The 17,076-nt window shown below is 34.6% G+C and overlaps 1 protein-coding gene across 1 annotated transcript in view; it reads right to left on the bottom strand.

The window, feature by feature from the left end:
• CEP85L (centrosomal protein 85 like) overlaps positions 1-17,076 on the bottom strand; it is a 161,968-nt gene that overhangs the window by 60,110 nt on the left and 84,782 nt on the right. Inside the window, exon 4 of the mRNA XM_032651320.1 lies at positions 5,045-5,166. Within this exon, the coding sequence (XP_032507211.1) occupies positions 5,045-5,166 (122 nt within the window). The remainder of the gene's footprint in view (positions 1-5,044; positions 5,167-17,076) is intronic.

The raw sequence follows: 17,076 nt of genomic DNA, 5'->3' as shown, positions 1-17,076 counted from the left end.
TGTAAATTGCAAGTAATGACAAAATGAGAATTGTCCTCTATACTGCCAGTATCATTTACTAATAGCATTAACTCAGCTGTCACCACAGAGGGTATAGGGTTTCCTCTCTGAATCTGGCTCCAGTGCACTGACTTACCCCTATATTTTATCTGTTCAATTCAGCGGCACAAGCTATGCAATTTCTAAATGTAAACCATCATATGAACTACTAGTATCAGCAACAGCATAGGTTAACCAACAACCTTAACCTCTTTTTCATTAAAATGAGGCTATTTCCTCTGCATGAATATTTAGTGAGTACCTACTATGAGTAATAAAATGTACATGAAACTGTCTCTTCTGTGAAGAGATCAAAGTCGACTGAGGAAAGACAAGCACGTAAACATAACTATTACATATATAAAACATGTATAACGTGGCTACTATTTGCTGATGGCCACTATGCATCAGACAGTATTAGTAATTTTTACATACATTTATTCATTTAATCCTCATGCTGTACAACTAGGTGGGAGAGGAGAGTTGCCTAGAAGAGTGATCTTCAAAAACCTCATTTTTTGCTTAAGTGGTGAAACTCCTTGTACCCAGGCAGATGAGAAGATCAATATGCAAAAGGTCAAGTACCCTATTCAGAATTATCTAAATGGTTAGTGTCAAATATAAAGCATTAGAAACCAGGTTTCTTCCTTTTTTTTCTGAGTTGTTTTTGAAATTAACCTATTTGCTTTTCCTCACAAGATGGGGAACATTTAAGAAGTTTCTTTTTCTTTTTAATTAAAAAAATTTTTTTACTTTATATTGGAGTATATAGTTGATTAACAATGTTATGTTAGTTTCAGGTGTACAGCAAAGTGATTCAGTTATACATATACATGTATCTATTCATTTTCAAATTCTTTTTCCATTTAGGTTATTACAGAATACTGAGCAGAATTACCTGTGCTATACAGTAGGTCCTTGTTGGTTATCTATTTTAAATATAGCAGTGTGTACATGTCAATCCCAAACTCCCCATCTATCCCTCCCTCCACCCGACCCTTCCCCACTGGTAACCATAAGAAGAACAGTTTCTATAGCAGTTATTTTTCCTTAACATTTGATCTGTTTTGACCTAATTATCCAAAATCTACGAAAGCTATATGCATTGCAAAAAAAAAAAAAAAAAAAACCCACGTTTTTCTCATGCAATCATGAATAACTTGATATTTTCAGGAATAATATCCAGCATACAATTTTTAGCTAAGTGACTTAAAAGGTATCATCACCCACACTGTATTCCAAAGTAGAAAAGTTCAGCATCTTTACTCTCAGTTCCATCCAGGAAGAAACTAAATCCTGTCAATTCTGTCTCTGAAATAGTCTCTACATGTGTTATCACCATTTTAAAGGCCATTAGTCTAATCTGGTTCCTGGAAAAAAGATATACTATAATTTTGTTCTAATTTTCATCACTATATGTGTTATAAAGATCTTTATATATGAACATTTTTACTTTTTTTTTTTTTTTTGCGGTACGCGGGCCTCTCACTGCTGTGGCCTCTCCCGTTGTGGAGTACAGGCTCCGGACGCGCAGGCCCAGTGGCCATGGCTCACGGGCCCAGCCGCTCCGCGGCATGTGGGATCTTCCCGGACCGGGGCACGAACCCGTGTCCCCTGCATCAGCAGGTGGACTCCCAACCACTGCGCCACCAGGGAAGCCCGAACATTTTTACTTTTAAATTCTGGTCATGTTGCTTTAGAAACAGGAGTTGCTACTTTTTCTTCCTCTGTTTTATATAATATCAAATGCATTAATCATCAAAAACTTTATAATAAGCATGTAAAATATCAAAGATTATTTAAGACACTGGGTGTGGTAGATTGTTTACAAAAACATCCACAAGTATTCCCTTCCCTGTATTACTCATACTCCTTTATGATGTGATTTTGCTGTTCCTACTGTCCACAGGTGAAGTCTCCTGGCCTTGTGACCAATAAGAACATAGCGGAAGTGATTTTTTTTTTTTTAAGCAGACTTTATTTTTTAGAGCAGTTTTAGGTTCACAGAGAAATTAAACTAAGGGTACAGAGATTCTCCATAGGGACTTTGTGCCAGTTCGGAGCCTAAGCTCCAAGAGAACGTATGTGCTTCATTTTCTCTTTGAACTTCACCCTATGAACAAACCGTGGTTAGCATACTGGAGGATGACAGACCCCCATGGAGCATAAAGACCATCCAGATGAGGCCAGCCTAGGCCAGCCAACTCCTACTTGACAATGTGGCTACCAAAGATCCATAAATGAGACTAGATAAAGAATCGGCCAAAAATGGGCAGAAGACCTAAATAGACAATTCTCCAAAGAAGACATACAGATGGCCAAAAGATACATGAAAAGATGCTCAACGCTGCTAATCATTAGAGAAATGCAAATCAAAACTACAATGAGATACCACCTCACACCAGTCAGAATGGCCATTAACAAAAAGTCTACAAATAATAAATGCTGGAAAGGGTGTGGAGAAAAGGGAACCCTCCTACACTGTTGGTGGGCATGTAAATTGGTACAGCCACCATGGATAACAGTATGAAGGTTCCTTAAAAAACTAAAAATAGAGAGCTACCATATGATCCTGCAATCCTATCCTGGGTATATATCCAGAGAAAACCATAACCTGAAAAGACACATGCACCCTGATGTTCACTGCAGCACTATTTACAACAGCCAAGACACGGAAACAACCTAAATGCCCATCGACAGATGAATGGATAAACAAGCTACGGTAGGTACATATATACCATGGAATATTACTCAGCCATAAAAAAGAATGAAATAATGACACCTGCAGCAACATGGATGGACCTAGAGATTATTATACGAAGTGAAGTAAGTCAGACAAAGACAAATATATCACTTACATGTGGAATCTAAAAAAAATAATACAAATGAACTTATTTACAAAACAGAAAGAGACTCACAGACATAGAAAACAAACTTATGGCTACCAAAGGGGAAAGATGGGGGAAAGGGATAAATTAGAAACTTGGGAGTAAATACACACACTACTATATATAAAATAGATAAACAACAAGAACCTACTGTATAGCACAGAGAACTATAGTCAATATTTTATAATAACCTATATGGAAAAAGAATCTGAAAAAGTATATATATAAAACTGAATCACTTTGCTGCATACCTGAAACTAACACAACATTGTAAATCAACTACACTTCAATAAAAAAAAATTTTTTAATTAAATAACAGAATTGGCCAACTGAGCAACTTGAATGATTTTGGATTATTTCCTTAGTATCCTTCTATATATACAGAATTGACAAATATAAATATATTTTAATAGATTACATCAATAATTATCTGCATTTCTTACTGCCATAGACTGAATGTTGTGACATACACCACCTCCCCCAAATTCACACATTAAATCCTAATGCCCAATGTGTGGTATAGGGGGTAGAGGGCCTTTGGGAGGTGACTAGGTCATGAGGACAGAATCCTCATGAATGCAATTAGTACCATTACAAAAGAAGCTCCAGAGAGCTCCCTTGCCCCTTTCATCATGGGAGGTTACAGCAAGAAGACGGCCATCTATGAATCAGGAGGTTGGCTCTCACCAGACATTGAATCTGCCGGTGCCTTGGGACTTCCCAGACTCCAGAAGTGGGAAAAATAAATATTTGTTGTCTATAAGCTACCCAGTCTATGGTATTTTATTATAGCAGCCCAAATGAACTAAGACACTTATTAACTTATACCCAATAGAATGGTATAATGGTGTTTAAAAAATAATAAAAGCTGAGTGATTCTGATTGAGGGCAAGTCTATTCATATTAATGAAAGTCTGAATTTTGGTGTGTTTAAAAACGGTATTAATTTCAAGTCTATACAATGAGTTAAATTATTTAAGTGTTCAAAATATATATCCAACAGGGTCTATAATTATTTATACATAAAATTCACTTGTACTAGAAGTATCTAATATTTTAAAATAGCCTTTTCATAAAATCAATTATAACTATCTCTTACAATCTTCATTCATTTATCAAACATGGAAGTATCAAGCACTAAGTACATGTACTACATGCCAGGCTCTGTTCAAGATGTGGAGAATAAGGAAGCCCAGATGTCTATGCTCTAGTTTACTTCCCAGCAGATCTTGCTTTAACACTGCTAAGTTTCTAAGCAAAATCTTTTGAAATTTCAACTATTAAATATATTTAAAGATTTGAATTAGGATTTAATTTTAAGGCTAAAATATCTACTACTTTATCCCATATAAGCACATGAAAATAAGTAGTAACTAGCACTGATTAAGAAAAAATGCCTCCTCAAACTATTTCCCAATTACCATGATATGCAACATGTTTAACTATCCCAAAAGTATACATAAATGATATAGAACCAATATAGATCATAAATAATTAAGTAATATTAAGGTTTTTTGCTGAGAATAATCAGGAGACTATTAAGTTTAAAGAAATTTGTTTTCAGAGCTTTGGTACTGAAATAGGCAAAATTTCGGAAATGTCTCCCAAAATTTTCAAAATTCTTATCTGTACGTCATTTAACTTTAAACATTCATGATTTTCATGCTTTCTGTGCTATCAGATCTAACATACATTAGTTAAAGGAAGCTACCACTTTAAAGTAGCTTTCCAATTTGATAGTTTCCAAGTATAAAACACAAAGACACTAGCTTTGATAGTTCATCAGCATTGCAGCTAACTTGTTACATGTACAAAAGAGATGGAGAGGAGTTTCCAAATAATGAGTTACCCTAATGTAAATGAGAAGATGGTAGAAAACAGACACAGATAGATAGATACATAGATACATAGATAGATAGGCAGATAAACCAACCGACCCTCAGTTCTGATAGTGGTTCTTAAAAGTACTGGGATTGGGGATGGACAGACATGAGACATCAGTGTACTTGTAAGGTTCTATTTCTTAAACTCTAAGCAGTGGGTACAAAGATATTTGTTTTATTAATCTACATTTCTGCATGCCTGAAATATTTAGTAATTAAAAAAAAATGACTCACCGATCAATTACAATTTCTTTCTGCCTTAGTAGTCCTTCTTTTATTTTCAGCACTGATTCCCACTTATTGAAATCTTGATAGCCAGGAGGTGAATAACTTTGACGAGATGATCCAGTCAAAACCTGCACAAACATGTTTACACTATTAGTATACTAAAAGTGGCTAAAGGGAATATTTATATGTCACCTTGTATTTTCCCAGTGATTTTCATTTTAAAAAAATAGAGAACTGTCCATTTGATTTTTTTTAAAAAACCATCTTAAATCACACCTGTGAATACAGCATAACTTGAAGAATTTCAAGGAAGTTCTAAAGTAAATGTACAAATCTAAGGAAGAATTGGTGACAAGAGAACAATTATTATAATACTATATGTAAGATCCTGTTCTCATTATCTTGTGGAAGCTTTCTGGAAATAAGAAATTAATCATTGCCTAAGGAAGGAGTACAATAAAAGAACATACCAAGGCTAGACTGTACAAGCATCACCAGAAGGGTTTCCACAAGGGAATAAAAATAGTATCTGTAGCATTCAGACTTCAAATTGTCATTCATCACATCAACCTTTAATTACACTGAAATTCCAAAAGCTAAAATATTTTCACAAAGTAGTAAATATATCCATAGAAAATGACTATTAAGCAGATAATCTAGATGATTACTGGTCTCCAGTGTTTATTATATCATTTAGAAAAAATTCGATTTAGACTTTAAGAAAAATTTAAGATATTTAAAACAAATAATAACAAAACCCAATACAGCAGATATCCTCAAATTTCTATCATTGAAACAAAATCAAAATATTAATACTGGTGGTACTGGTTGAACTGTGTCCCTTCAAAAAGATGTTGAAGTCCTAACCCCTAATACCTCAGAATGTAGCCTCATTTGGAAATAGGGACTTCACAGATATAGTCAAGATGAAGTCATGAGACTGATGTAAAAGGGGAAATCTGAACGCAGACATGCACACAGAAGACTATGTAAAGAGATACAGAGAGAACACCATGTGAAGATGAAAACAAGAGATTGGAGTGATACATCTACAAGCAAAGGAACACAACAAGATTGCTAGAAAACCACTAGAAACAGGCCTGAAACAGATTTTTCTTCACAGCCCTCAGAAGGAACTAACTTTGCTGACACCTTGATTTTGGACTTCTAACCTCCAGCACTGTGAGACAATAAATATCTGTTGTTTAAGCTACCTTGTTTGTGTCCTTTGTTATGGTAGCTCTAGGAAACTAGTGAATTTCCAATACAACTGGTAAATCAAATAGGAAAATAAATTCCTTGGCAAGCTAAGAGATGCTATATAAACACCACAAAGCAACTTTAGGAGAATCAAATGTGCAGCAATATTTTTTATCCTTTGTTTTCCAAAGATGCTACTGACAAGACCTACTTCTGAATAAACCACTAACTGGGTGACATCAACTAGTCCTAGGTTAAACCTTTAAATTAAGATGATTGTCAAGTAATACTAGGACAGGATGTTTCAGGCAGCACAAAGACAGCACAAGGCGATCAGATTAAGAAGCGTAGAAACTAGATAACAGGGTATATAACTTTGTCAGATGGTCACATATTTGGAGTCTAAGTGACACATAGGGTTATAGAGACAGGTTAGTCAGAGATCTGGTCTTTGAATTTCACTCTTTCTCTTGCCCAACATACAGCTCAGGCTGATACTGGGCCAGTATGCACCAGTACAGATATATAAGTTGTAGCAGTACTGAAGTACTTTCACTGTGGTTGAACACTAGCTGCTGCCCAAATCCAATCCTGAGAACTTTCCATCATCCAACAAATAAAGAGTTACTTCCTGGCATAAAAAGGGGCCCTCGAGATACTACTTAGGGCATCCTTCCTGATTGGTTGGTTTCTACTAGTCAGCCCCTCAAAATTCCCCCACCCCAACACTACCTACCAGCTTATATTTAGTTGGCAGAGCTAGGATTCAAATATAGGCAGCCCAACAAAAGAGCACCACACTGTCTCACTCTTTCTACTATGGCCCAGTTGACTAAGAGGTATTTCAAATTTCATAGCATTACAGGAACTGGAAAATATGTTTGAAAGTAACTGCTCTTAAAAACCAAGAGAAGATTAAGCACTATAAACAATATTGTTGATATTAAGAGAAAGTCTGTGCTTATTGCAACTCCATGTTACTTAATGACTATCAGTTTAATAGGTACTCATTTCATGAAATTTACTTTGTCAAACTGTAGCTCAAACAGGAATTCATTAAAACTGGTAAAAACTAAGTAAGACAAAAGACCATATCAATAATTCCAAAACTCAACATAAGATGTGGAAATTATCAGAATAATATGGTGAACCATTTGTGCTATAATTTATAATACTAAATATTTAATTTATTTGTAGAATAAAAGTGAATATATATTTTATTTATATATTGAATTATATATTAATATCCTGATAACAGGTTACAGATATTTTAAATATTGGTATTTATATATTGTTACCATGCCTAACAAAAAACTTCTAAGATAGCTTGAGGATCTATGGTATCCTCTTCCAAAACTTTATAAAAGGTTCCTCCACTGCTGATTACCACAAATCAGGAATGACCTATACCATAATATTTTAAGCTATGCTTTACCTTATATATCTTGTACCTATTTCAATAAGACAAGTGCCTAGACAATAGATGATGATCTTTTCAAGAAGACATTAACTATTCTATTCTTCCACCAGTAATCTGCTAAAATTTTTCCCATGGCTGACAACTTAAGGAAAAGCCTTTTCTTGTTTTATAAAACTTCCTGGCATCAAGAAAGAGGGAATAAAGAGAAGAAAAAAGTAGATCTGCAAGACAAAAGCAAACAACAGTACTACTTGGTTTATAGCGCCTGAGTCACCGACAGGATGGAATGCTGAAGTACTTGCCAGATACATCCAGTGAATATACATAAAACAAAACATGAAACTTTACTCTTCTGATTTGTAGTTCCCTTAACCTAAACCCTTTAGAAAACAAAAATTGACCCATAAAATTGAGCAAACAGGAATAAAGGAAAGGAAGCCTTTCTCTGTCATTAAGACGCAATAAACAATTACCAAATCAGCAGAACGGCAGTCTTCCTACGAAACTTTAATCCTGATTCATAGAAGTAGTTTAAAAAGGAGAATGAATCCTGACACACAACCTAATGCTGCAGGTGGAGTTACACGTAATTTTAAAAACCTGTTTATATCTACCTATCACTGAAAATGACAATTATGGAAACATGTTACCTTTTAAGGCTTTTGTAATGAGGCCATAGGGTATGCTATACTAAATGAAGTTACAGAACACAATTTGAATTACCTAGCAAGAGTTATTAAAATTATATTGTGACATCTCAAATAGCAAGGCAGCTACTGTACCTTTATGATTTTGCGTACTATATAAACAATGCTGTACTACTAAAGATATACAGAAAAGAAACAACTGATGAAATTTTATTTTTATTATAATTTGTAGCAAATTGGAAGTTTGTATCCTCTGACCAACATCTCCCCATTTCCCTACCCCCTACCCTCTGGTAACCACCATTCTAGTTTCTGTTTCTATGAGTTTGGCATTTTTAGATGCCACATACAAGTGATATCATACAGTATTTTTCTTTCTCTGACTTATTTCATTTGGTCAACTAACTTCCGAAGGGGCAAAGCTGATTAAATGGGGAATTGAATTTGGTATCTAATCAAAAGAAGTGAAAACGTATGTCTACAAAATCCTGAAGGCAAATGTTTAATCACCCAAAACTGGAAACAAACCATTAACTGATAAATGGATAAACAAACTGTGCTACATCCACAAAATGCAATACTAACTCGACAAAAACAAAATATATAGTAACCATGGGGCTAGACTTTATTTTTCTCTCTACCTCAAAGTAGGACTGAGGGGAAATGAAGGCCTTGCCTGCTGGGGGAGAATATGTAAGTACTCAAAGATGCTCTGTAGATGATACAATGCACTATCTCGGCTATAATTTCCTATCTATTCATCGCTACGGTGCTATCCTACATAGGCAAATAATTGAGAGATAAATGACCAGATGAAGTAAATACTGTACACCAAGAATGCAAAAACGAGTTGGAAATGAAGGGTAGCACAATATGCTACCTCAAAATACGACTGTAGGAGTTCAGGACACGCCACCATAATTAATGACATATTAATTATTTTGAGCTGTAGGCACTTGAAAACGAGCAAATGCAGGGAGAGGCTTTTTCTGAACTCCACTCTCTGCCTAAAGACAGATCCTCCCAAAGGAACTCAACTGTCATAAATCCCCTCCCTGGGAGTTTCATCAATCTGGGAGGATTGGCTCTTATCACAGGAAAGGAGACTAGAAGCAGAAATTGCACCCAGACAAACTTTCCCACAGGAGGTTATCATCTTTCCTATCTATTCTTCTAAGGGCCTATTCAACTCTCCTAAAAACTGTCTATTCTCCCCTGAGAGGCCTGCATCCCTCCTCTGGTTTTCCTGAATTGAGTGGTATTTAATCATGAATTCTAAAGCCACCTCTCTGAGTTCCTCATTTTCGTACACAAGGTACATAGGTTAATAAACTTCTATTTGTTTTTTTCTTGTAATCTATCTTTTATTACAGTGGTCTCAGCTAAGAACTAAGAATGGTAGAGGGAAAATTATTTGTCCTCCCCTATAACAATTACAAGCTGGTTCTTAAGAGTTGTCAATGCTTAAGAAGAACAAAGAAGCCTTCTCTTAAGATGGGACAATGCTGCTTCCAAATATGAAAAAGAAGAAAGTATTTCATATTCAAATAACCTCTCCCCATAACCATTAGTAACACATTTTTATCCCAAGTACTTAGAAAGCAATTAAGAATTTCTATTCAATAAAATCATAACTGGTCATGAGAGGAATACCATTTTGTGGCAGAATTTCAAGTCATCAGTCATGTTTCTACTTGACCGTAACCAATATAAGTAATCAAGGAGAATATAATTTAAACATATGAATATATAATTTATATTTATAGCTTGTGAATAATAAAACTGTAACTAGACATGAACATGAAGTCTAAAAGATAATTATCAAGGCATATAACTGTGAGCTAACTTCAAGCACGGAACAGAAAGGACATCATCAAAGTAATGAATATTTCAAAATCTGTACAGCAAAACAAGGACAACTTTTACAAGTAAACATTTTTTATACATATTTGGTAGTTACCAAACTCAGGGAGGGAAGGGAACTCCTCATTTAGATGTTTTACCTAAAAATACATACGATACAATTGTTGCAATGGTGGTTTAGAGGAGAAAACAGTAGACTAGCCAAATAGTCTAGCCAGTAGACTAGCATAACTCTTCTGCATCTAGAGCCCAACCACCCAGAGATATAACACATATATTGGCACCTCTTATTGTAAACAGCAAATTCCACTCTCATAACTGAATAGGGAAAACAAGCATCTACAACAATCCCAAATATATCTATTTAGATGAGACCCAGATGCTATGAAAAGTTGCCAAAGTATGTCATGTAATGGTCAAACATGCTTCTAAAATAAGCTCACTATCTGCATCTGAAAATAGTTCCAAATTCTTTGGCTTCAGCCTGGACAAATACTGTTAAATTTAGATAATCTAGTGCTGCCACACTTAACTAGAATACAGCCTCTGCAGTTCTTCAAGTTTGTTATCTCTCTTTCATTTGCTTTTGTTCCTTAGCTCATTCATCACTCACAACATGTCAAATAACACAGCAGATCTTCCTCTCTTTCCTGGAATAGTCTATCTGAAGAGATACTCTGTGAGTGCTTTTTGGTAAAAGGATCAGGACACCTCACCCAGAAGTAAGTTCACAAAGCTCAATAATGAAGATGAAAATAAATTACAAATTACACAGAGTTTAGAGTTTTTATTCAACGAGAAGGAAAAACACAGACTATATGATTACTGAAAGAACTGTCATTAAAATAAAATCTGTATCTTACATATTATATTATTACTAAAAGAATGTGCATTTAATAAAAATAATCTGTATCTTAACTAAGCCCATGTAATTATTTATGGAATGTATTACTACATATTTCTCTAACAAAATAAAAACAAATCATATAAAAAAATTCTATCCATAACCTCTTCATCAGAGTGACTAATTATAAAAAGAAGTATGCATCTTAACTCTTGAAACTTAAATTAAAGAAGGAACTGAGTTTTTAATGATCTCATTAGTTCTTCAATTTGTCTTTATAACTAACTCTATAATGCTATTCTTGCCATCCTAATACGCTTTACTGAAATAACAATGCAAATATATCAAGTTACTTCAAGGGTAAAAGACCCTAAAAAATGATAAAAAGAAACTGATGAGAGGAATATATAACTACATTTTATATCTTAAAAATACATGTACATGAAAATAAAGAGAACCCTAAACATATCAGTGATTTCCACCATGCTAAACAACTAAGTTTCTATTAATGTAACTATTTTCTTTTGGAGGACGGGACATTTTTCCTCTCAAAAATCAATCTGGTTTATGTCTAATCTATGTTAGCATGAGCATGTTTTCTAAAAATGCCAACAAAGGAATGATCTATGCATGAAACATGATCTCATTACAGTTATAACGCAAAAGTGAAGTGGGTAAATGATATATCCAAGATTGAGGAACAAATCATTTTCCCTAAGAATTCAATTAGAAGATTGGGGGTGGGGGTGTGTGTTTAAGTCTTCAAATTTAATCATGGATTTTACTTATAAACAAATAGAGAACGTAGCATTTTCCAAAGGTTTTGTATAATTACTTAAGGATAATAAATGTACCAGACTACAGAACCAGATTCTACTAAAACGAAGCTGTAGCATAAGCGCTAACATATTTCACTTATTTTTAAAAGCAGATTACCAAAATATGTTTTATCAAGTTTTTTATCATATTGTACTATTGAGAGATAAAAGAAAAATATATAATAATACATGTGTTTGAGGACCAAAGCACTGCCTACATTATTTTTAAAATGTATGAAAGGATTTTTCTCAGGCAAGTATACAAAATGAATTATTAATGATGGTTATTTTGTGAGCAGAGAGGGAGGAGGCTTTTACTTTATATCAGTTGGGATTAACTGACTTTGCGTACCATATGTGTACTGCTTACTTCTTTTCGGACAGTGTAAGTATGGGCCATTAAATACTTTATTCTTCCATATGTTAAAATTACTGTTTTTTAAAAAAATATTTCAAGAGTCAACAATGGGTAATCTCAGGGTAAAATTGTTGAGAGGAGTTTAGAGGGGCAACTTGATTGCTGTTCAATTTAAACATCCCTTCACATATTTTGCTAAAAAGTATAAGCACCAGAAATGTTAGAGATTTTCTTTTTTGTAATGCCCAGAGTCTAGTTCATCCCTAGCCCATAGCACACAATCAACAAAAAGACAATGACTAACAACAATCCCTCAAGTATATTTCTCAGCCTTCAAAACAATCCAAAATTATTTTGAACAGCACAGACAGGTATTGTAATTAGAGTGACAGTACTTATGACAGTACTTACGGCAGTCGTTCCTTTCCCACTTTAGTCTGCATCACGATAAGCTTGGCCTTATTCTTTTATAACTCCTGGTACTCAGCACAGAACCTGACAATATTTGCTAAATATTAAGCAATCTAAAAATTTACAGTCTACAAAAGTCTACCATCCCTGAAATTACCATTACTTAAAAATCTCTACTATCATTTTTATAGCAATGATATACATAATAAAAAGAAATGTACACACTCTAAAGATTAGAGTTCAAAGATCAATCCACAAACTTACATTTGAATAAAAATCATGCTTTCCAGCTCTTGAGGTTCAGCCTCATTTCTTTCAGACCCAGGAAACCTCTGAATAATCTACATAATTAATTTAATTTTAGTTTGCATTTTAGAGATACATTTGAAAGAAAGTCTTCAGTGACCATACTGTGTTTCTATTTTGTAGGTGTAAAGTCTCAAGAGCATTTTCTGATTCTCAAACAATCAGTACACAGATTCATAATGATCCAAATACTGAATTTTTAGATATTTTATGTTTTTAAGTTAGATTTTAAAAATCAACATATTATGCTGGAGTCAACAATCAACTCTTCAGCTATCCATGGCCCTAACTAAGCAATAAACCTATAAAAATGAATACATTAACAGGGTAGCCTGATAAACTTTGCCAAAAGTATGCTCTTGATCTTAATGCTAAGGGCTGCTCCTGGAACCTACTCACCACCTTTGACCAACTCAAGGGCAAATGAAAACCCCAGATGATGATATGTTCACATCCTTCTGCTGTGCTATATAAGCTTTTAATTTGGAGATGGGTTAAGGAGGAAGTACAGATTACTGAGATACAGCAAAACAATGTACAACTCGCAGCACATTAAACTGCTGATAAAAAGTTACAATGTCTGCATATTAGAAAGTGGGCTTATTAATCTTTTCCACTGAAACATCGCTTGCTTTATAAGATAAACATGAATTTTACATATCAAAATCCATTTTACATAACCTTTTCAAGAATGCATCTATGCTGAAAATTCGAGGGTCAGTTGGTCAGTTGCATTTGTATTCTATACCTTCCTTTAACTTATCCTTTTACAAGCTCACTTGTAATGGCAAAGTAACATTCAAAGTATCCATTAACCTTAACTTCCAAGGGATTAGCAGTGTGAGGAGTAAAGAAAAAATAAATCAGTCCCTATTCATGAAATTTATGGTAAAGAAAAAATACCTACAAAATGTATAAAGTCCCTCTCTAACTTCTGCTTTATCTGAGTTTCCTGAATTGCTAAGAGATATTCACTTAATTACTTATGCAATTAAAAATTAAGAACAAACAAAACAGGCTTCTCCCTACCTATTTTTCAATAATAAAGGCATTCCAAAGGAACAAGAAAGTAAGGAATAGATTCCAGATAGAAGAAATAACACACACAAATGGCAGAGTTGTCAAATATGGTGGGAATAGATGACAACACCAGATTAGGAAAAACCTCTGTATGCAGTGCTGGAAATTTTGGGATTTTAATCTTGAGGGACATGGTGATAATAAAGAAAAATTCTCAGCATGTGAGAACCAAATTTACCCTTGAGAAGGCAACTTGGATATCAGGGTAAAGAAGAGGAGAGGCTCAAGACAGAAGGTATATGTAAAAGTTCAGAGGAGAGCTGATGAGGCTCTGGGAACACAGATTTCTAACTGGCGATCTGCATTTGATTTCTTAGTGGACCAGAGTCTGGGAGAAGACAGAAAGAAGGATGAGTCTCACATTTCCATTTGGGATGACAAAATATATAATGATGCCACCATAAAGATTGGGAATGCAAGGAGCTCAGTTGCTGGGATGCCAAGCACAAAGATGATGAATATAATGGACGGGGTGGGACTACAAATCATTGAAGTGGATTAGAATCTTCCTAACAAAGGAACAGCATCATGGTCTACAGAGTTCTGAAGCAAGTATCTGGAGATCTGAGGGTTGTTTTTTGTTGTTAAATTGGTTGTGTATGTGTGTGTGCGTGTGTGTGTGTGTGTGTGTGTGTGTGTGTGTGAGAGAGAGAGAGAGATTTTCCACTTCTTATTTTGGCTTCAGTTCTGCCAGCTTCTTTTGTATAAAATATGCAGTTCTCTTAGAAATCATATTGCTTCTTACTACATGTGCTAATTTGACTCTCGATCCTGAATTTTCTTGACCTCCTAGTGTTATCTTGCAATAGTGGTTAACTTCCAAATGTTAAATGTTTCACCTGTATATTACTTGTTTACCAATAGACAAGTTCCTTAAAAAGCCGCAGAACATGCTATAGCATTTCTTTCCATCACTTAGAGTGTATTTTGTACATTTCTCCCAAATTGTGTAAACCTACATGACAAGCCCCTCCCTTAAACTAACTGGCTTCTCTTGATGTCAAACTTCCCCATTGCTAACTGGGATATTTAATAAGGAAAGAGAATCTGTCCAAAGTTCAGCACTTACGAAAAAATTAAATGCTTGAGCCTTCAAGTATCTGACAAGTCAATTTTAAAAGCGAATCTACCTCCCCTAAATGATCTCAAGTTTTATAAGTTACTTTATTATTGGTCTTTTTTACCCACGACTTGATGAATAACTCCTATTCTCTCTTCTCTATTACCTTAGGCACTTCCCCATCCCCTAAGTCTCAGACTACTAGTCTCATCATTTTTGCTCTTAGATGTTTTTTTTCAACTAATCCCTCTTTAGGTAGCTTTAAATTTTAAGGCAGTAATTCTCAAACTTTTAATAGAACAGAACCCTTAAGAGTTAGGTAAAATCCTTGGGAGTCTAGGGGGTCTAACCTTAAAAAGCTCCCTGTCTTTGAAATATCACAAAAATTTATTCACAGCTTACATTTTGCTGTATTATATATTTAAGTATTAAAATGCTTTAATTCTGTCACCACTTAAATTATCTTTTAGTCAAAAAGTTTCCAGAGAAAAAAAAGGTCTACCTTGAAGCTTCTTTTGCTTCTGACATACCACTACAACTTGAAGTTTAAATACTCAGCGTAAAAGATTTTTATACATCATAATTTCCTTTACACAGAGTTAAGTAAAATTACAAGAACTTTTAAGGAATACATAATTTAAAATGCCACAAAACTATAAAAACAAATGTAAAGAAATCAACCCAGGAATCAGAATAATCATTTACTTGGGTGGGGAAGATAGGGGGAACATGGCAAGACCATGTGGTTAGGTATAAGTTATTAACATCCCAGCTTATGTTCAGGTGGTAATCTTAGAGGTGCTTTCTTTTTTCACTATTAAAATAAAAACTAAATAATTACATAAATAAAAGCAGGTCTTGCAATATTAAGAGTATATAAAGTAACATGAATTATTATGAATCCAATGAGCAAAGAAAACAAAAGTTAAAAAAAAATTTCGAGGCTCCATTCAGGAAGCATAGGCTTATGGTTCCACCTTCCTTCAGTCTTTACGAATATATTTACATCATCTTTAAATGACAAGAAAGTTTATTTTCTCAGTTACTGTACTCTTATCCCCAATCTCTCCCAATTATTCTCCTCCTCCCCCATGATGAGCTTTAAAAGTGAGAAGAAGTTTTTAACTGTTTATAACACTTACTTCTGCAGAATCACTCATTCACTACCACCTTGCAATCTTTCCTAGTTCCCCCTTTACTCACTCACTCATCCAATCATCCATTCAGCCAATATTTAAGAATTGCTATAAGCCAGGTTCTACACTATAAGGAATAAAGAGGGTATAAATTGGATAGTTATAGAGTTATATAAGTTATATATAGTTATAGTTATATACGAGTTATTGGATAGTTCTCAAGTAGCTTGGAAGCTTAGTATCAACACCTAGTCTAGGCAGATATACTAATAAACACAATAAAATGAGACATAATAATACAGGTAACATGCAAAAGTATATAGCATAAGAGAGGGCTGCACAGAAGACATAAATTGAAACTAGCACTTTAATGGGAATAAAGGTTAGTAAGGAGGACATTCCTACAAAAAGTGAGGAGGCTTAAAATAGAACAACAGCCTGTTCAAAAAGCCACAGGCAGCTGTACAAGGCCACAGCACAGGATACAAGGGAATGTGATACGAGACAAAGCTGGAAAAGCAATGCCTAAAAAAGCAAACTAGGAGGTCTGGATTTTAGCCTGTTTGAGAACTCAGTCTTCTTTCCACAAAGGGCTGCCCCATACTACGACAGAAACAACCCCCAGCATAGGACTTAATTTTTTGTGCCATGGACATTTTTTGGCAGACAGCTAAAGCCTACTGACCTGTTCTCAATGTTTTTATATCATAAAATACATAGGATGCCAAGTAATTTTTATAGACACTCCACTCTTAAGGTAGTGAAGCGTAAGGGTGGGCTGTGCATAGTAACTTTCTTCTGGAGAGTACAGTAAGGAGGGAGAGGGAAAAGAGTAACTTTACCATGGAGAAACTTGACGAATACTTCACTTCAGCCAGGTGATCAAGGTTAACGA

This window comes from Phocoena sinus, chromosome 12 (assembly GCF_008692025.1).
Source record: "Phocoena sinus isolate mPhoSin1 chromosome 12, mPhoSin1.pri, whole genome shotgun sequence".
Classification (NCBI taxonomy): Eukaryota; Metazoa; Chordata; class Mammalia; order Artiodactyla; family Phocoenidae; genus Phocoena; species Phocoena sinus.
The sequence above is the reverse complement of the archived record's forward strand: the minus strand, read 5'-3'. Positions and strand labels throughout refer to the sequence as shown.